The sequence below is a fragment of the Prunus dulcis genome, chromosome 6, assembly GCF_902201215.1.
Source record: "Prunus dulcis chromosome 6, ALMONDv2, whole genome shotgun sequence".
Classification (NCBI taxonomy): Eukaryota; Viridiplantae; Streptophyta; class Magnoliopsida; order Rosales; family Rosaceae; genus Prunus; species Prunus dulcis.
Genome location: NC_047655.1, coordinates 7,775,576 through 7,797,495, shown reverse-complemented (window position 1 = coordinate 7,797,495; position 21,920 = coordinate 7,775,576). Strand labels below are relative to the sequence as shown.

Below are 21,920 nucleotides of genomic sequence, written 5' to 3'. Positions count from 1 at the left end.
CTCACTACGTTTAAGAAAGAAATACCAACATGTTGGAAGGTATGTTTAAAAAAAAAAAATCTAAATACCATAATGTGACTCCTATTGTGCAATTTAATTATGCAATTGCTAATGTATAAGCATACTTTTACAATTTAAATATGCAATCGATAACTCGTTTGCATACTTTTGCATTTTTGGGATGCAATTATGAAAAGAGAAAACACTTTATTTCACAGCAAGTGTTGTAAAATAAAGGAATTAATTGAATGAATTGTCATCAATTGCAATTTGAAATTTGCAATGCAGTTACCTGGAAAAGCCAGTTAACAAGTATATTTATTTATTATTTAAAAAGTTGGTGCACCGTAGACGTAATTCCCATCCCAACTTCTATTCCTATTCCAAGTCCAATTCGGGTTACTGCTTCTCCATATAACCAAACAACCCAGTTAGAAATATTTCTCCGATTTTCGTGCCAAACAAGCCATAAAACTCAGGCCCAGATATATCCACCCACACACAAGATCACACAAACACTCTCGCTCTCTTGGTCTCTTCGCTTTTCGTCTACCATACTTCCTGATCTCTGAAATCTCCACCATGGCTCACCCAGCCGAATCGTCCGACTCGTAAGTCAACCCACTGCCATTATATTTCAAAATCCACCATCAATTTTTTGTTTTTTGTTTTAAAGTAATAATTTTTATGTATTGAAGTTTGTTTTTTCAATTTTTTTATTTTTGTAAATCTTCAGTTTTGATTGTGGATTTCATGGTTTTCCAGGAAGAAGAAGGACTTCTCGACCGCGATTTTGGAGCGGAAGAAGTCGCCGAACCGTCTCGTCGTGGATGAGGCTATAAACGATGACAACTCTGTCGTTTCGATGCATCCAGAGACCATGGAAAAGCTCCAGCTTTTCCGTGGCGACACTATCCTCATCAAGGTATTTTTTTGCTAATCGAAAATTATTGATTTGTTATTGGTAGCTTGTCAATATATTTTTATAAATAAAGTATCACGCTAGGGCTTTGTTAGGATAAGGTTTTAGGGCATTTAATTTTGCATAACCTGTATTTTCTTTGAAACAACTTAGATTCAGAAATTGCAACTGTGTTTAAAAACCGTAGTTGGGTTGCTTTGTATACTCATTGGTTTGGAAGGTCAAGCTTTCGAATTATAAAAAGTAAAGGTTATCAAATTTGCATAATCTGAACTTGTTTGATGCATGGCAGCATGAAGCCAATAAATGCTTATTACATTGGTGTTATACAACGGGAGCCTACCCAAGTTGTTTGACATTGTTTTTTTTTGTTTTTTTAATTTGCAGTTGTTTTGATTTGTTTATGTGTTGTTTATTTAATTATCTGTAATTGAGTTTTCAGGGGAAGAAACGGAAGGACACAATCTGCATTGCACTTGCTGATGACACCTGTGAAGAGCCAAGAATCAGGATGAACAAGGTTGTCAGATCGAATTTGAGGGTTCGACTTGGAGATGTTGTGTCTGTACACCAATGCCCTGATGTGAAGTATGGGAAACGTGTTCACATTCTGCCTATTGATGACTCCATAGAAGGAGTTACTGGAAATCTCTTTGATGCCTTTTTGAAACGTGAGTTCTTGACCTATTTTGCTAGTCATTATTTCCTTTTGAAATTGTTATTGACTTAGGGATCATCCTAGAGTTTCTACAACTTTTGCTTTCCCAGGGTCATTCTGGGGATTGTTGGTCTGGGAAGAGGTTAATGGCTTCGCTCATTTGTTTTTATTCCTTTCTGTAGCCCTTTCTTTAAGTTCTTATCTCAAATTTGAAATAGTTTGGCTTTTCTTTGGATTGCTTTCCATTCCATGTTATCTGTGCATGCCATTCATGGAGAATCTGAAAGGCTTCTGCAATTGATTTTCGCTGTCTCGACATGCTTTCTAGTGTCTGGCTTTTTTGTCTAGGATAGGATTATATTCCTTTAGGCTAAATTTCTTTCAATTTATTTTTGGGACTTGACATTAAAACTTGGCTTGCTCTATCCCTTTGTTTTGTCTGCAGCTTACTTCTTGGAAGCTTATCGCCCTGTGAGGAAAGGAGATCTGTTCCTTGTCAGAGGAGGAATGAGAAGTGTAGAGTTCAAGGTTATTGAAACAGACCCAGGAGAATATTGTGTGGTTGCCCCATACACCGAGATCTTCTGTGAGGGGGAACCAGTGAAAAGGGAGGATGAGGAAAGGTTGGATGAAGTTGGTTATGATGATGTGGGTGGTGTTCGGAAGCAGATGGCTCAAATCCGTGAATTAGTTGAGCTGCCACTGAGGCATCCTCAACTGTTTAAATCTATTGGTGTGAAACCACCAAAAGGAATTCTACTTTATGGACCCCCAGGTTCAGGAAAGACATTAATAGCCAGAGCTGTTGCCAATGAAACTGGTGCTTTTTTCTTTTGCATTAATGGGCCAGAGATTATGTCTAAATTGGCTGGAGAGAGTGAGAGCAATCTCAGAAAGGCATTTGAAGAAGCGGAGAAGAATGCCCCATCAATCATCTTTATTGATGAGCTTGATTCAATTGCTCCTAAGAGGGAGAAGACACACGGTGAGGTTGAAAGGCGGATTGTTTCTCAACTTTTGACTCTGATGGACGGATTGAAATCTAGAGCTCACGTTATTGTTATTGGTGCTACAAATCGTCCAAACAGTATTGACTCGGCTTTGAGAAGGTTTGGTAGGTTTGATAGGGAGATAGACATTGGTGTTCCTGATGAAGTTGGGCGTCTTGAAGTTCTTCGCATTCACACCAAGAACATGAAACTCTCCGATGATGTAAGTTGAACCTGTTCTTTTTCTCTAAGTTTGTTTTAAAGGTAAAGCATGTACTGTATTTATCAATACAATGTTTCTATTCAAAAAAAAAAAAAAAATAGATGATGACAGTTTTGGTTCCCTAACATTAACTGGATCCGTTTAAACAAGCTAGTGACACCATAAGTTATCCTATAAACCAAAAGGAAACTCTAAGTTATACGTGTTACATATGATTACTAAAGCATAGGTTTGATGGACCATACTGTAAGCTTGAAAAATCTGGTTATGTGTTCGCAAAGTTGGCCTGTATCATTTGTAAAAGTTTGTTTCTTAAATGCCAATCTGGTTTATGTTGTTCATTCTTTATCTTCCTTCAGCTGTTATAAATTATGCTTCCTGCTGTTCAGGTTGATTTAGAGAGGATTTCCAAAGATACACATGGGTATGTTGGTGCTGACCTTGCTGCTCTCTGCACTGAAGCTGCACTCCAATGCATTAGGGAGAAGATGGATGTGATTGACTTGGAAGATGAAACCATTGATGCAGAGATACTCAACTCAATGGCTGTAACAAATGAGCACTTCCAGACTGCTCTAGGAACAAGCAATCCATCTGCTTTGCGCGAAACGGTGAGTGTTATTCGGCTTGGATTCCATCTAGTGTTGTATAGAATTATCATTTTATATTTTTGAGATATGATTTTTTTTTAAAAAATCTTTCTTTCTATTCTTTGATTTGGGTCAGGTTGTTGAAGTTCCCAATGTTAGTTGGGAGGATATTGGAGGCCTTGAAAATGTCAAGCGGGAGCTACAAGAGGTAATAACTTTTATTTTATAGGTATTCTGTTTATATCTTGTTTTTTTTTTTTCTTTCTCTGCTTAGTGCTTACAACCAAGTCTTTTTTGTCTCTGCCTTGTTTTCTCGAAGACTGTTCAATATCCTGTTGAGCACCCAGAGAAGTTTGAGAAATTTGGCATGTCACCTTCTAAAGGGGTCCTTTTCTATGGACCCCCAGGATGTGGGAAAACTCTTTTGGCCAAGGCAATCGCAAATGAATGTCAAGCTAACTTCATTAGTATCAAAGGCCCTGAACTACTCACCATGTGGTTTGGTGAGAGTGAAGCCAATGTTCGAGAAATCTTTGACAAGGCTCGTGCATCTGCACCATGTGTCCTTTTCTTTGATGAGCTTGATTCCATTGCTACACAGGTCAGTTTTATCGTTTATTGACTTTTATTTGCTTTTAACTGTGCTCGTATGATTTTCATACATTAAAGTCATCTGAAATTTGAACTGCAAATTTGGTTCCACTTGCTTATTAGTTTGTGTAGGAGAAGTGTTTGCTTCAATATAATTGAATAGCAGAATAGTGGTAATTTAACCTTGTTAGGATGCCCATAATTTGCTTTAGTTTCCTTTTGATTTGTTGATTTTACTTCACACTGATTGTTGCAGAGAGGAAGCAGTTCTGGGGATGCAGGGGGTGCTGCTGATCGGGTTCTTAACCAACTCCTGACTGAAATGGATGGCATGACAGCAAAAAAGACGGTTTTCATTATTGGGGCCACAAACCGACCTGACATCATTGACCCAGCACTTCTCCGACCTGGCCGTCTTGATCAATTGATTTATATTCCTCTTCCTGATGAAGAATCGCGTTTCCAAATCTTTAAATCCTGCTTGAGAAAATCACCTGTCTCAAAAGATGTTGATTTGAGAGCATTGGCCAGGTTTACACAGGGCTTTAGTGGGGCTGATATCACAGAGATCTGCCAGCGGTCCTGCAAGTATGCCATAAGAGAAAATATTGAGAAGGTATCTCCTCATTTGTCCTTGTTGCTTCTTCACCTTCCTAATATTCCTCATTTATATTGGTCATAAACGTTGATAGCTTAAATTTTCATGATTGTACCTTTCCTCTTGACCAAATGTGAAGTACAAACTTGTTCTCGCATGAATAACTGAACCTGGCTGCTTAACCAAGTTATTTCTCGAAACTACAAGCTCTGCTTGTTCAGAGCTGTTAACTTGGAACCTCACCAATTTGACTTTCAAGCCTTGCATATCTGATTTCATTGTGCTTCTCTTTTGGCTGTAGCGATTAGGGGCTTTATATGGCAATATTTTTATGCAAAAAGTGAATGGCTTTGAACAGGGTGGTTCCATTTGATGAAACATGCAAATCTCTCTGGTTCACATCCCAAAACTTGGGATGTGGTTATCTAGCCTTGTAGACATGGATTGACACTGCATGTAACATAAATTCTGCACAAGTTCTATACATCATTAACGCATGATGTGATTGCAGGATATAGAGCGGGAGAGGAGGAGAGGGGAGAATCCGGATTCTATGGATGAGGACATCGATGACGAAGTGGCAGAGATTAAAGCTGCTCATTTTGAGGAGTCAATGAAATATGCTCGTAGGAGTGTCAGCGATGCAGATATTCGCAAATATCAGACCTTTGCTCAGACCTTGCAGCAGTCCAGAGGTTTCGGAACTGAGTTTAGGTTTGCTGATAACCAAACTGGGGCAACTGGTGCTGATCCATTCGCAACTTCTGCTGGTGGGGCTGACGAAGATGATTTGTATAGTTAATATTTATTTATATATGCATGGTTTCGGGTGACATTTGTGTCTACTGATATGCTTTTGTCTGCTCCTCGTGCCACCCTGGAGGAAGCCTTTCCTTTGCATAGTTATGCCTAGTCTTGTGTGTATTAAAGAGTTTGTGGGGTTTGCTAGGATGACATGCTGTTTCAAGTTTCATATGCTGTTAATCAATTTCTATCAATCAATGGATGGATGGATTGAAAAAGGCCACTTACTATATTCATGGAATTTGTTATGTTTGAATAGATAAGTTCTCTGTACTGGATGAAGTCGAGTTAGATGCTACCGGTTTTGCTTTGTTGTTCCTCTTCAGATGGGATGGATTGCGACTTGGAGCGATGAGTATAGAGCCCACTGCTTCTGGCTTGCCTACTTGACTTTGGTCTATAGATGATCTATGGTGGATTGGGAGGGTAGTTTTAATCTCAGCTCTAAATTATTTTGGAGTGGCTGGATTTTGTGGAATTACCCGAGCCTTCACCTAATGGACAAAAGAAACTGAAATATTGCAAGAATTGTAGGTAGGTATTTTATAGATCAAATTGCAGATGATGTCATTTTGCTTTACGCCGGCTTCAAGTCAGGTGCATGACTTCTCACCCTCTTGAGATGGGCCAGGTTTTAGTGCCTGGTGTCATGGATGATGACTCTCAAAAATTAAGAGAAATGTCGGAAATTGGTCACCAGTTTTTAACCACGATGTAAACAGAGTCTCACTATTCACGTGAAATGAACTTTTTATTTATTTATTATAAAGAATTCATATGAAATTTTTGCTGGAGATTCAAAGTCAGCCAAATATTTACCTTTTGCATTCTATGATCGAAACGTAGGATAGCTGTATAAAAATAAAGAAAAGAAAAATGGCGCATGGGAGAATCTTAGGTTCAAAAACTACTTGATATGGGTGAAAAATAAACGTAATAAATTAAATAAACCACTTTTCATTTAACCATCATGACTCAAAAGTATACTTAACCCTTATACGTTTCTCACTTCCATCTATTTTTAAGAATCTTCGTAAGTGCCATTTATATAAAATCACTCTCACAATACGCGAGTAAATTCACCATAAAATAGTGAGACTCACGTGCATATTGTGAGTGACACTTTGTAATATGTATAATCCGCACATACAATCCATTAATCCACCACTCATAAAACGCGGAAATCATATGCAAAATACCACTTGAATCCTTTTCCCAGTCTTCCCCATCAAGGTTTCTTGGAGCGCATAGAAGAACAGCCTTGGCCAAGTGCGTGATAGTTCACATACCGGCTTGGAGCCGAGGCATGCCTAAACCCTTTTGGCAAGCAACCCTTCACTTCCCTCCCATGAAAAACTTGTTGCTTGTGATTCAAGTCCTGAGGCTTCATGCTCACATAGTGATCTAGCCCCTCCGTGACCAAAGGCCTCACCATCGTGCTCGGGGCGCTAGACGGGATGTTTCTTGCAGCCAAAGAGACGTCAAAACAAGGAAAGAAGAGCAGGGAATATATGAGGGCAATGCAAAGAATATAGGAGGACATGTCTGAAATATGTTTTGAGTGAGGGTTTTTTGGGTTTGTGAGGAATGTAATGTAAATTTGAGGGTTGGGTTGAGGATGCGAGGGTTTATATGGGGTTTTATTTATGGGGCTAGTGTTGCGAAAAAGGAGGTGAAATTGAAAAGGGGTCTTAAATGGGCTCGTGAGTAGCTGAACAAGGCAGAGGGTGCACAGCTCATCGCTAGCAAATTCAAATGCAAATATTAGTTTTGGGGTTGTGGTGGTGGTGATGAGTATGACTGAATATACGATATGAGTTGTTGTGTGGTGGGTGTTTTTTTAGACTGTAGAGAAAGGAGGATGCCCGTGAGCTTCTGTCATATGGCACGGTTTGCACCCGGCCCTCTATATCTTCCCATTATTAATTCCAGATCAATTCAATTTTTTTTCCTTTTTCCAAACCCAAAAAAAGTGAAATTGATTTTGTGAGAGAGAGAGAGAGAGACGCGCCAATTGACAATTTTTTTATATTTTTAAAATGTCAAATTTTGGTTGAAAGGAAACTTCATAGAAGCCCAACAACTTTAGGATTTAAGAAGTATCTGCAGTACTCACCTTTTGTACCTTAGTTATAAGAAATCTGAAAAAAGAAAAAGAAAAAAAAGAACATAAATTGAACAAACATACAGAGAATGAAAACAGAGGTGCTTAATTAAAATACATGAAAGTTAGATTTAACTTGTATGATAAAATAATATTTAGGAAGTTTTCTACAAAAAACTTGTTAAAAAGGATAATTCTTAAATATGACCGTAACACTGCCACATAATCGCATTAGCAGCATTGACCCATAAGCAAGCAACTACTAAATAGTAGAGTAACAAGGATTCAAAAATTGCCCAACTACTTCCTTTTTTAAAGATAATTAGGATGTTTCTTAATTCCAGAAGGAAAAAAAAAAGCATATTATAAATTATAATAAAGTCTATTCCATCTAATAATTGCCTCTCCAACAAACAAAATGCAAATAATGAAGCAATTGAGAAGCTTTACGCCCACAGAAGAAGAAGAAGACATTGAAGATATTTATGAAGGAATTAATTTGATTGCTGCAACCGCTATCCATTGACATCTTTTGCATCGTGGGTTTAACAACTTTTATGAAATTTAATTCGACTCTTCTGAGAATTGTAGATCAGCAACTACATTTCACATAAAGATTAATGTTCTCAATGCAGTAGGACATATACTTACTCTAGTGATATAGACAATACCAACTTTCAAGAATTGATATTATGGTAAAGAAATATGTTGTGTTCTTTTTATTCTTGTTGTTGTTGGAGAAATATGTATGTTCAGTGTCAAAGACATCTTTACCCTTATATGTACGGGAGGTTCAAAAGTAAGAATGAACATGAAACGAGTTGTAAACTTAAACATCCTTAGTTTAAACTTCGAACCTAAAAAATATATGAATTTACCTTACATGTTGTTCGCATATGATTGCATGTAAAGAGATTAGTCTTGGAGTGCTCCTTGTTTCATTCAATTTTAATGTATGAGCTTTAGCATAATTGAGTCACATATATGTCCCATTTTCAACAATTTTCTACTATGATTATGCACTATTTGAGTAGATTAAAAAAAAATAATAATTTGTATACGGCTTGTTAACATAAGATGAACACTCACACAAAAATTCGGTGTTAAGGCTGAAGTTTATTGGGTGGTGTTGAAAACGGGTGAACCTATTAGCTACTTATTTTTAGTACTATTCCGGTAGTTTAGTGATTTATTTATTTACTAAAATTATTTCAATGGGTTATTTGGGGCACGGGTTGAAACGGGTTCATTTTTGCATTTCTTCACTCATTAGCTTAACCTGGTCGTGTTAAGTTTAGATATTTTCGCACAATCCAACACGACCCAAACCCTTACCATGTCTAATTTTGAATTCCAAAAATAAAATGGCAGTTCTGAAATTGTATACATAATCAATGGCAAATAGAGACCAGCCCCAGCAGCCAAGATAAGGCAGTTAAGATTAAGAGACCAGAGCAAATCATATTCCTCGGAGCCTGGTGTTTGCCTTACTCGGAAACACAGTAAATGATGGAGCTGGCTGTGCATAAACTATCGTTTTCTTCCCTTCCTCAGAGTAAGATAACCCTATTTTTGGTTTATTTCAAGCATCAAACTTCAGCTTCCATGGCCGTTATGTATGTCTTTATTGTTCACCTGCATATCTTTCCATTTCATGAGAGTGTTAATACGTGGGAAGTGAAGGTTGTTGATTGATTTCATTTTAGAAATTTTAAATCTTGGTACTGGAGGTTGGTAAGCAGCAGAAATGTGTCCAAGACATGAGACAAATGAGATAAGCCATCTATTCTTTAACCACCATCAAATTTTAAGTTTCCCCATTTATTGGTATCTCTTCACTTCAACACCTTCAACAACTCAATTTCTATGAAAAAGTCATTAACAAAAGGGCCATATTTTTATCTGTTATAATTATGAAAACCATTTCAACAGCAACCTTCCTCCATAAAGATTACAATGAATGGGTATGGTGGCATAGCCAAATCATTAGAACCCACTTCCTAATGACTCTCAAATGCTCAATAAAGCCCACCATAATGTCAATCTGATCTTGCTGGATGGTGCTTCTTGGTTTGTTTGGTTTGGTGGATAGCCTCTTCTCTAGGAGTTAAAAGTGTTCTTTATTTCAGGATACGAGGACTTGAACCCAGAACCTTATCTGGGGGAGCAATTACTCCAAACCTATACACTAGTATGTCCTTGTCTGTTACTTGCTTTTGGTTAGTGAAGAATTTGTTTCTTGTGCTAATATGGGTTTAGAGATTCTATTGAGCACACCATCTTTAGGGAGATGGAGAGTGAAAAAGATAAGATGGGGTGGGGGGAGCAAGATGGTGATATTTAGGATTTAGGTTGAACTTTAATGTGACTGGTAGGGAACAAGGAGGAACCTGAACCTTGTGAAGGCTGGAAATATGTTAGGCTATGTTGAATAGTCCATAATTGGCTTTACCATTTGTGTAGGAAATTGTTTTTTCATTCAACTTCTCTTGAGACTTAAGCGCTCACATGTATCATGTGGGGGTCCTGGACTTGTCTATTTCTTTCCCGGTACACATGATCCAACTGGCACAACAACTAGTACAGAACTCTATACATTGTTGTCTATATATGCCCATGTACCTAAAGTTGAATAGTTTTTTTACTAAGTCTGGGCTGGTTTCTGAAGTGTTGAGTGATATTCGTTTAGCTCTACTGGACAACCGATCTAATCTGTTACTTAAATTTAGGGATGGAAAACAATGTGTTATTACGCCTAATTATCAGACTAAGTTTTACTGTATCAGTCGTCTGGATTTGAGGCTGGTAAGCTAAAAATTAAAACACGAAATATGCAGAGTGGGAGCTTATAAGAAGTGTAATTGAAACGTACAAATCATAACATCATGGCATTTCCATGTTTTTGTTCTTTGACACTTTAGCTTTCTTTTGTACAATTCAGGCTACAATACATGCCACTTACTGTGGTAGTTAGTTTTTTAATTATTTACAATGCTTAATCAAGTTTGTGAAATCCTCCATCAGCAAGCAAGAACTTAGTTAAATTACCTGGAAAAATTTCTTCCTGATTCATATATTTTGATGTTTCTTAAAGTATAAGGCTATATTGTTAAATGATTAGTGTTTCTGGCTGAATTGTCTTATGATATAATGCACTTTAATGGTTGGATCCTAACTTTTGTTCTTCAGTCAATGTAAAGCTGCAAGAGCAAAGAAGAAGACCATCCCTGGCATCTGCTGCTCTACCTGAAACAGCGGCTTCAATAGCGGTTGCTGCTGCAGTTGTTGGTACAGCAGCTACCATTCTTGTGAGGAGAACCAAAGCTTCTGAGGCAGCTGAGGTATGTACTTAATTCTAAAACAAAAAAATCAACTCAACTTAACTGAGCTCTACTTTCATCTAACTGGGGTGGGAAAGTAGTTTACAAAGACATGATATGTCATATTCAACAGTGAGAGGAAAGTAATGATCGGGCGGTCATGACTGTGCCGCATCTCTTTTCCTATGCTTGAGCTATCTCTCCAAATGAACTACTTTTCAGAAGTGCAGGTTCCTATGAAAATCTGTGAAGCCTGTGGTGGTTCTGGCATATGTCCCGAATGCAAAGGCGAAGGCTTCGTTCTTAAGAGACTCTCAGATGAAAGTGCTGAGAGGGCAAGATTGGCTTCTAAGAATATGGCCACTCGATACACAGCAGGGTACACTTTCTTTTGAGTTTCTCTCACTTTTCCTTCTCTACTCTCTCTTTCTCTCTCAGCAAACACTTTGGGTTCCATTAATGCCAGAATTCTTCCTTAATGGCATCAGGCTTCCAAAGAAATGGAGCTACTGTACAAAATGCTCCTCTGCCCGATCATGCCTTACCTGCAGTGGCCGTGGAAAGATAGTTTTGCTGTAACCATCTTTGTGCTTCAGATAGAGGAGACCGCACATTTGACGTGTATGTAAGACATATATCGGCTTGTAGGCTTCCACTTTGGAAGATTTAAAATGTCCTCTTTGTTTTGTAGTCTGTCAATTGCTGCATTGGTTGTAGATCAAGTGATGGGTGATGTATATATTTGTATTGTAAGATCACACAAACACCCCAAGTTTAATCACATCTATTGATGAGGGATATAAATACCTTTTGTTAAGAGAAGCTCTATTTACACTCTCCAGTGTAGTCCAATACTCAGTTACAACAATGGCAGAACATCTTATATTGTTCATCATCTGTTGAACAGAGAACGTAAAACAAAAGTTTCAAGTGCTATAGAAAGCAAGACACCCAAAAACAAAATACCAAAACACGCACAACAATTTTGGCACACTATAACATAAAACCTACAAAACTCTGTCACGCCTTCATAGTTCGATAATGTTGGATTTTTAATTGTTCGACGTTGTCTTGTCGATGCCCAAAAAATATAGAGAAGCTTTATGCTTTCCACTCTCTTACCCTTTGAAACCCTTTAACATCATGACTAAATCCCCAAGCTTTGAAACGCCTTGGAGAACCCTTCACCCAAGCACGAGCATACATAAAAACCAGAGCCATAACCATTCTTCTAAGCCTCAATTCAAATTGCGCTAGAGAAAATTCGAGCTACTGTAAGCCACAACCTCAAGCTCTCCCCTCCAACCACCGTAGCCAAAACCTCATCCTCCATCAAAGCTTCTTAGAAACCCTCCTGCATGCAAGCATAGCCTATATTGAGGAAACCACCAAGCACATTCTCATATGCTAAACTTGTAGACTTTAGGGGCCATTTACTTATCAGGATTGGAGGAAGTAAGGAATTAGGAAATTTAGGAATAGGGGAAGTAATGAATTGGTATGAGAAGAATAATTCCTATTAAGCTGTTTACTAATTATACGGAAGCAGCACATGAATGAAGTTGATTCCCATTGTCATTGTTTACTCATTCTCATGAATCATAACCTAAAACTAATTTGATTACTAAAATGCCTTGCACATATAAATATAAAATTTTCACCTAAGTTGTAAAAAAGCAAATTGACAAAACTTTATTTTACAACTAATATATATTATATGATACTATATGACGAGTGATGAAAAAACTAGTATATAATAATAGAAGGAATATATTAGAATATATATATATATATATATATATATGACACCGTGATAAGAAGCATAATAAGACAAGTAGAGGCTAGCAACCAAGGTGAAAAGGGAAAATTTTTGCTTTTTTCAATAGTGATTAGGGTGTTTTGGAATTATCGTAAAGTGGTAAGAGTATTCTTGGAATGTAATAAGGGAAAAAAGGAATGGGAATCGGATCAACTACCCCCTCCTAGTTGATATGATTCCTAGTTTTGAGGGGATGTACGGATTTTAAGGTGTGGCCCACATATTTTTCCATTTATGATTACAAGTAAACGCTGGAGAAGTCAGGAATGGAAATCATTCACTTTCTTCTCGTACTCATTACTGATACGAAAAATTTATACCCAAGGAACTGGGCTTTAGCCCATGGCAGCTTTCGGCCCATTGTAGCCAGAATTAGCCTACCTCATGCCCATTAACAATCATATAGCAAGCAAGCATCCTTCACGTGGTCAAAAGTTTTGTAAAATTCATGGTTCCGACTTTATTCATGCTTCTTATGTCAAGACCTCTTTCAATTTGTAATAAACATTGAATCTCTTTTCATTGCGATCTCAAGGAGCCATCATGAGAAACAAAGCACTTCCTAAGTTTTGCACGAGAAAAATAATTCCCTAACTCCGTTTCATTACTCTCTTTTCTTATCTCTCTCCTCTTTTGATAGGTGACACAGAAAATAGGACAATGAAACAGAGATAGAGAAGTTTCTCTCATGCCTAGTTCTTATTAATTCAAAAGTGGGGGAAATACAGAGCCTTGTTCATCTCTCCTGCAAAATGACCCCAACATTGCGTAGAGTATTCTCCACATTTGATAATTTTCACAAAAAAGATAAGTTTATATATATATATATATATATATATATATATATATATTTTAAGTGGTTGATTGCATTTATTTATTTTTTTCCAAAAAAAATTGTTACTCCGTATGCATATTTTGTTCTTAGATAATGTATACGATAATACGAATGTTCATTTCCTTTTGTGTTTCTTAAACATAAACAAGTCAACTTCTGCCCAGCTAATAATTGAGGATCTCTCTATTATTAAATTAGATTTCCAAATTCCATCCAACCTCGAATGCCATTTATGGATAAGTTCGCATGGATGCCACAAACACCCATTGACATCTGCATCAATAATTCTCTAGAGAATCTATTTTAATTGACAACAAGATTCTAGAATCCTTGGGCGGGAGCAAATTGGCTTGTCTTGATGTTTGGGTGTGACGGTTATATTGTAACGTGTTGTTATTAATTCATTCATATTATAATGTATGAATGTATTTATTAAATATTAAGCTATAGTAATATTGTCATCCACTATATTACGTGAATTAATAACACCACGTAATAATGTGACAATCATACTCACAACCAATGGCGAGCCACTCCTAGAGCTGGAGTGGCTCTGGCCCCCCCATATTTTTATCCATCTTATATTATATTATATTATATTATATATAGAATTTGTAATAAATGACTTAGAATTTACGTTAAAATTTCCTCTAAAACAAATTAGACATGAGTCAATTAGAAATAGAATAATGCTACTCTTACTACATTTGTATACTACATCTTTATACCATCTTATGTGGCAATTGAGGTGGACAGCCACATCAATTAAAATTATTTAATATTTTCTTTTCTTTTATGATTTATTCCAGTATTTGTTTTTCTAATTGCCTTAGTTAAAATACACCTCATTGATTTAATTGATGTGGCATATAATATGGACATGACACATCATGTGGTATAAAAATGTAGGATAAAAATGTGGTAAGTGTAGCATTACTCCTAAAAATATTTAGCTCTAAACATGTAATTATTGAATACTTAGGTGTTTTAAATATACTTAAGGTTATGTATATATTGATTGGCATTCACTGCTTAGTTAAAACATGAGAATATATAACAATGTTTTTTTTTTCTTTCATAATTCAGATTTGTAACATATATGCTAGCTGTATCCTAACTAGACAATATCCATTATTCAACTTGCCCATTCATTTGGTTATAAGAAAGTTCCAACATAAGTTTTTTTTTATAGGGAAAACACAAAAACAAATCTATTATATGAATGTAACAAAACAAAATTATAAAAATAATAAAATAATAAAAATAAAACTAGTACTGAAAATGATCATAAGTTTAAACCTTGAAAGTAAAAGCGTTTGTGTACAAGATACATAGAGGCACACGCTATATGCCAACTCTATTTTCATTACAAATAAAACTACTTGTCTCAACTCAACTGATCATCTCTTGTATTTCTAATAGAAATACAGTACACATATGATTGATTGAGATGATACAAAATAGCACATATGCACCTTGGTGCATGTTGACCTTTTTCCCTTGTTTGACTAAACATGGGAAGGTGTGGTGCTGGGTGGGGTTGGAGCTGAGGCAACACGCCTACCACGCTCAGACCTACTATTCTCTGCAAACCTCAAACTCTGCTGGTGCAGCCCCTTCTGCTTCTCCTCCTCATTCCACTCAGCTCCATAGTAAAACTCTTCCGTCGATTTCACGACATCTTTTGAAGGGGGAAGGAACATGCTCCCCCACTGAGGGAAGTGCACCAAAGCCACTGGAAGTGTGCAGCCCACGATCATTACCCCCATCAGAGACAACCCTGTCGCAGTTGAGAATGCTGAGCTTGAGAAGAACACTAGTTGGGTCAGCCCGGACCCGAAGTTCCCACCCGCTCCAGTGAGGCCCGATATGATGCCGAGGGATCGCCGGGAGATGAAGGGGATGACGCCAAAGGTGGCTCCGCATGCAGCTTGGGCTCCTACAGAGAAGAGGATCATGGCAAAGACCGCAATGGGGAGTGAGTTTGCTCGGCCGAGCCAGATGCAAAAGACTCCTCCTAGTGTTTGGAGGATCCAAAGAGTCCATAGCCTGCCCCTCATGCCAAAGTACCTGGCTGCTCGATCAGACGCAAATCCTCCAAAGGGACGGGCCACTATGTTGGCCATGCCAAATGCTGCAGCAATGATTCCAGCTGTGTGAAGCTTGAGATTGAACCTGTTTGATTAAAGGACATTTGAAATTAATCCCAGCTATCTCTCAAAATACTTTGTTGTTCAAACATATACATATGTTGGGTTGGAAATTCTCAATCTAGTCTTTTGAACATCTCTAATTTAAATGTGTGGTCGAGATTGACAGTTTGACAACATAACATGTCAGATATTTAAAAAGAAATATTTCGCTAACTAGTGTTGTTAACAACATTATATTCTTGTGGTGGGACCCGATATGACATGTGGGTCACTTGAAAAACGTATGATCAACAAAGATGGTAAAAATCATTATACTCTTTAAAAATCAAAAGAAGAACAAAAAATGAAGAACAAACCTGTCATAGAAGTATTCAGCAATAACATTATCAATGGACAATTCAACACCCATGGAGTAGCCATAGAGAAGGACAAAGATCCATGTCCTGTAGTTTGTTATAGCATGCCACAATACCTGAACAATATTCAAATTGGAGGGGAGGAACATCAATCAGCTTATTCTGTATAAATATTCATGAATATTCGAAAGTCATGAATACATAAGCAAAGATTCCAAAAGGCCTTAAATATAAAGAAAACTGACCTTGGAGAATTGATCTTTGGCAACATCACCCTTCTTTTGCAGGGCAGCAAGATTCCCATCAGGCAAGTCTTGGCCAAGGGTCAAGACCATTATTCCCGTAATGACATGAAGCCAGCCAGGGATGAAAAAGGCAATTCTCCAAGCAGTGAAAGGAGTTGCACCAACTCTTCCAATGATATCAAACACCAATGGCATCAAGAGCTGGGTGGCCCCACCACCCATGTTTCCCCACCCAGCAGCTGTCCCATTAACCAGCCCAATAATCTTACCGTTAAACATGGTACTCATCCAATACTGGCATGACACGAATGTAGCAAGCGAAAAACCAATCATGAATCTCACTGCCAAGTAGCCCCCAGCATCAGATACAAATGACATGCAAAACACAGTGGGTGCGCAGAGCATCATGAGAAAGGCACACCCATATCGTGGCCCTAGCAAATCGCACACTGCACCCATTACAAGTCTTGAGAATATGCTGCCTGAGACAGAGGCAACCCCAGCATTTCCAATGTCTTGCTTTGTGAGGTTGAGGTTGTCTCGGATTATAGGGACAAGTGGGGCCGCTGCAAAAGTTGAGACAAAGCAAGTGAAGAAGGAGATCCAAGACAAGTGGAAGGTTCTCATGTGAGGGTTGGCCAAAGAGAAGATTTTGAAAACTTTGGCCTTGTGCTCTGAATCAACTGGTAGGTCAAATTTGGCTGTTGGGTCTGTTGGGACGATGGGGGAAGCTACTGAGAACGCAAAGGTTTGCTCTCTGCCTGTCACCCCATGCATGGAGCTTCCGGGTTCACCTTCGACTTCGGCCATTATTTGGGGTTTGGAGTTTGGATTTTGAATCTCGAGTTTCAAAACTCGAGTTTCGAATTTAGAAACTACTTAGACTAAATGAAGTTCTAGGGTTGTGTGGGGAAGGTATATGGGAGTGTGGCATTTATATAGGGCTTGGAGTTGACATTGTGTGAAGGGTTATGAAGAGGCAAGGAAAGATTCTCAACACTTTTGTTATCCATTTTGCCGCATCTTATGTGAACAGGAAAAGTCTCATCGTATATCCCAAGGGATCACATAAACCTTCCCTAATGGGCCATCCAGCAGGTTAACTAACTGGTAGCCGCGTATAATTAGGATAATCAAATATTAATTAAGTCAATGAACCCTAATGAACTCGGCTCGGGATTTGTACACATTGCACGTTCCATGGACCACTGTAAAATGGTTAGAGTATTACAGATGATATGACATACAGATTTATATAGCTTTTATTTATTTATTGTTTTGTACACTTTGTAGTAAAATAACAAGTGTTTTTGTAGCAAACCCTTCCATTCAATAACTCTTTTTTATCAAGAGAAGACTTCATAAAGAACACACACAGTTCTCTTTGGGGTTTTGTTCCCCCATATCTCATCAAAAAAGAACACACACAGTGTTACGTAGAGAAGCACTGCAAGTCTACAAAAAATGATTCTCTAACTTTAAAAGAAACACCTTTTATTTATTTTTCAGAGAAGAATGTTAACGGGACTTACTTAACAGAAAGTTTCTACATGAACTTACTATCACCTCATGTTTATTGTATAAAATCGATCGAGCTTAACATTAACTTTATCATGAGGTGACAATAAATTCATATAAAAATTCTATTTTAAACGTCTCGTTAGTTAGTATTTCTCTTTTATCTTTTTCATTCCAATAATATCAACAACATTTTTAGTTTGCAACATTTTTGGCTCTGCCAAATGCACTTTCAAACATTTAAATATCGGCTCAAAATTGTTGAAGTGAAAGCCTACAATTAATTAAGAACCCTTACAAGTAAGAACTAGTTTATTTTTCTCATCTAGCACCTCACTCCACCCACCCCTACTTTTATATATGTTTTATTGATTCATGCTGATTTTTTAATGTGTTTACTTTTGCTCTAAGAGCCAAAATTCATATGTCGTATTCAACCTGACTTCAGTGTCAACGATGTCTCGAAGGATCGATGGTTAATAGGCATCATTAGCTGTTTAATAGAGCAATTATTTAGATGTTTAAGAATAATTAAAGTGAAAATAAAAAACAAAAGAAAAGACAAGCACGTTAGTTTGTGGTTGAGCCATATTAATAGGTGAGGAGGAGTTCTCCCTTTTGGGTAAGGAGGAAAACATTATTCATCTAACATATGAAAGCATTACGTTTATATATAAAATAATATTATCTTATCAGATAATTTAACCACATATATTAAAGTGTTAGACTGTTAATTTGGACCATTATCACACATTGACGTACGGAAGACATGTTTGTACTAATAATGTATTGCAAGCCTACCACAAGCAACTAGCCAAACTGCAGATATTTTAAGAAGAATTATATATACTCTGCAATTTGCTAGTCAATCAGGGGGCAATGACGACGGATGATATCTTCTTTTTGTCCTTCACACCCATTACAATTCATCATGTAACTAGCTAATATCTTATTAAGGTGCCATTGTGCCCTAGTTATATTAACTATTATTGAAATGTAATTATTTGGACAATGTATGCCCCACAAACTCCTACTTATAATTCTCAGGTGACAGGTCAAATGGTACCTTTCCTTTTCTCATTATCAATCGTTTGCTTGTTGTAATGGTTGATGGATATATGGTATATGATATGTATATAACCCAATACTTAACCTTTCACTTGCTGATAGAGTTCTTTGTGTAATGTTTTCGAGGGGCTTTTGACAACATGACTTGGTATTTGTGTTTATAATTAGTCGGGAATGCATTGGATGGAGCTGTAGTTGAGGCCTCTTATTATTTGTTTAAGAGCTACAAAGACAAGTGTGTTTGCTGACATAATTATAAGACCTTTTGTATTTTGATAAGTAACTCTTTTTTATTTATTTATTAGTACAAGAGATTGTCTAAATTAGAGAAGATGGGAATTTCTCACTCACACACAACTATGATGTCGTAGGGATTCGAATATGAGACATCTGGTATGCAAGTTAAGGCCATTTTTCATTGAACTAAATCCCGTTGGCTTGATAAGAACTCTATGATAAGAATACAGTACCCTCTATTCTAGATAATTTTATTTGAGGGACACCATTTAAGGTTCTCTACCATTTTTTTTTTTTCAATGATCCAAACCGTCTATTTTTCAAGTCTTCAATCATAGATTATCCTTGCATAAAATCAGGAAAATTGAAAATCATTAAGGAATCTAATTGGAGCCAACAAAATAGACAAACATGGTGCTTCCAAGAAAAGACTATAATAACAACAATCTAGTTGAGTGGACATATTTATAAAAATGTCATGCTAGAATTGGCATATTTATAAAAAAGCTATTTTAAAAATTCATGTTTGGTTATGGACCGGGAATGGTATTGTTACCCCCATTCTCGAACCCGGCCGAATAAGTAATATATTTATTTTAAAGTAATATACATTTAATATAACTATGTATAATTTAATATTTATTTAGTTTTCTCAAATTGATTTGAGATTAAGGTGAAATTAGTGTTATAATGTAGAATAAGTATTATTTTATGAAAAAAAATTGGGGATTCAAGATGGATTTGGGAGGAATCCCTCCGACGGGGACGGGGATGAGGATGTGGACGTTGATTCCCCAAAAATTCTTATTGAGCATATGGGCGAAGACGAGGGCAGCTTCGCGGATGATATTGCCTTACCTGACCCCAAACCGACCCATTGTCATTCTTAATACTAGTTGAGAATGACAACTTTAAATTTACCTACATGTCCTATGTTCCCCTGAATATGTCCTCCATTTCTTACCACCAACTTTAGTCACACGTTAAATCATGTTCTTCATCCTCAAAACTCCATATATATGGTATGCATGGTACCTATTAATTTAAGACGGACGCATAAAGTTCAACCAAAACTTATTAATTTAAGACAAAGGCATAAAATTCAACCAAAACTTTTTAATGGCTTGGGAGCCAACCTATAGTTAGGCTGAATTTTTTTAAAACCAATCTCCACACACAAGCAGCAAAATGCGCGGCTACTTAACCTCAGGTGCACATTCATTTTGTGTTCATTTTAGTACACTCCAAGAGCACACATGCATGACCATCCAATTAGTACATTTCTCTATGCATCTCATACATTCATATCTAATATAGAAAATATGATTAAAACTCAAAAGTAACCACATATTTAAAATTTTCAATACAAACTCATTCATCATTCTCTCCACATCATCAAATTTACCATATTGAATTGGTGAGTCCTCGATATTTATGATTTGTAATAATCAATTTTTTGCGTGCCTATTTTACTCTCCAATTTTTATATTTTTATTTTTGTCAATACCTTAGCCTAGCTGCTGCTTTTTTTTTTCTTTTTTTTTTTTATAATAAAAAAAAGGGAAGAAACTTTGGCAGTACGAAGGAGAATTTTATTTATCAACAACGGAAAAAATAGGAGGGGACTTAGAACCTAACCTCTATTACAAACATCCAAGAAAAATATATACTTCCTATATAATGTCTGGTGGTTTCTCAAACCACTCAACTCTAACATCACAAGATAAAACAAATTGAGCTAGTCTATGTGCCGTGACATTAGCTTGTCCTCGTATACAAGCAAATTTTGAACCGGGTTGGGTCCTCATCAACTCCTTGATATCTTCGAGAATGTAACCAATCTGGGAGTGGTCCTCCTTCCTAGAGGCGATATAGGAGCAAAACTAGTAGGACGGGGCACCCAACGATCACCCCATATTCGCACCATATGCCCATTACTCCTGCCACCTCGAGCCACGAATAATCACCTCCTTTGCTGCCAATAAACTCTTCCACATACAGGAAGGCCGCATCCCCGGTTGAGCAATGAAGAAAGTCCTTGTAGGAAAGTACTTGGCATGTAAAATTCGTGCCAACAAGGACTCGGGGCGATGAATGATACGCCAAGCCTGTTTCGCGAGCATAGCAAAACAAAAAGCAGATCAATTATAAAATGGGAGATTCACTATTATACACACATCCGACTTCAACTCATCCAATGCATGCGATGTTCTCCTTGTCGTTGTCCCCACCAAAAGTTAATTAGCCATGTGTCACTCAATATCCTGACATAAGGACTCGAGAAGGAGAAAACAGCTCATAACATAAATGGGGGATATATTGGGCCACCACCTTCAGGCAGATCTCCTTGCCAACTATGCTCAACATTTGCTCCCGCCAGCCCTGTGGCTTTTTCCAAATTCATGTTCTTAAAAACTGAAAGCTTACATCTTTAGACCTCCCCGTCACCATAGGTAGTCCCAAATACTTGTCATGTTGATCCACAAGTTGGACTTGAAAGGAATCAGCAAGCCGTTGTTTGTGTTAAAATTAATGCACACTTAAGTCTTGAATAATCTAGAATAATCTAGAAAAATTGAGAGAAGTTGACAAGTTAAAGTCACTAGAAACATCTTACTAATTATATAATGTATTATAACTAGAGAAATCTAGAATTAGAAGACAACTTATGGCTGAAAATGAAAATGACTTTAGAAAAGTGGGTTACTGTGCAATCGACTTGTCCAAAGCAAAGTTGCCGACTTACCTTTCCTATTTCAATCAATAGAATAAAACTGCTTTGTTACTCTTTCAAAAGTTTTCCTTTCCAAGTTAAGCTATTGTCCCAAACACTACCAACCATTCTCTAAACCTCTTCTCCCTTAAACTAACAGTCTTGGACATTTTTACT

At 37.1% G+C, this 21,920-nt stretch overlaps 3 protein-coding genes across 4 annotated transcripts; 2 read left to right on the top strand and 1 right to left on the bottom strand.

The window, feature by feature from the left end:
- The first annotated feature begins 382 nt into the window (after window positions 1-382).
- LOC117629798 (cell division cycle protein 48 homolog) lies at window positions 383-5,616 on the top strand. Its single transcript, XM_034362409.1, has 9 exons — window positions 383-611; window positions 766-925; window positions 1,365-1,593; window positions 2,026-2,792; window positions 3,182-3,403; window positions 3,519-3,590; window positions 3,702-3,983; window positions 4,230-4,589; window positions 5,083-5,616. Exons 1-9 carry the CDS (start codon window positions 583-585, stop codon window positions 5,371-5,373), a joined length of 2,412 nt encoding a protein of 803 aa, XP_034218300.1. The 5' UTR covers window positions 383-582; the 3' UTR covers window positions 5,374-5,616.
- Window positions 5,617-8,895: 3,279 nt separating this feature from the next.
- On the top strand, window positions 8,896-11,621 carry LOC117629546. Of its 2 annotated transcripts, none has more exons than XM_034362059.1 (4): window positions 8,896-9,034; window positions 10,669-10,820; window positions 11,030-11,178; window positions 11,266-11,621. In XM_034362059.1, exons 1-4 carry the CDS (start codon window positions 8,986-8,988, stop codon window positions 11,276-11,278), a joined length of 363 nt encoding a protein of 120 aa, XP_034217950.1. In that variant the 5' UTR covers window positions 8,896-8,985; the 3' UTR covers window positions 11,279-11,621. The 2 variants fall into 2 exon arrangements, with proteins under 2 accessions (XP_034217950.1, XP_034217948.1); XM_034362057.1 differs by having other exon boundaries at window positions 8,902-9,034; window positions 11,288-11,621.
- A 3,340-nt stretch (window positions 11,622-14,961) lies between these two features.
- LOC117632381 (high-affinity nitrate transporter 2.1-like) lies at window positions 14,962-17,098 on the bottom strand. The gene is made up of 3 exons (XM_034365838.1): window positions 16,208-17,098; window positions 15,963-16,078; window positions 14,962-15,628 (listed from the first exon to the last, which is right to left on the bottom strand). Exons 1-3 carry the CDS (start codon window positions 17,015-17,017, stop codon window positions 14,962-14,964), a joined length of 1,593 nt encoding a protein of 530 aa, XP_034221729.1. The 5' UTR covers window positions 17,018-17,098.
- Between the last annotated feature and the right edge of the window lie 4,822 nt (window positions 17,099-21,920).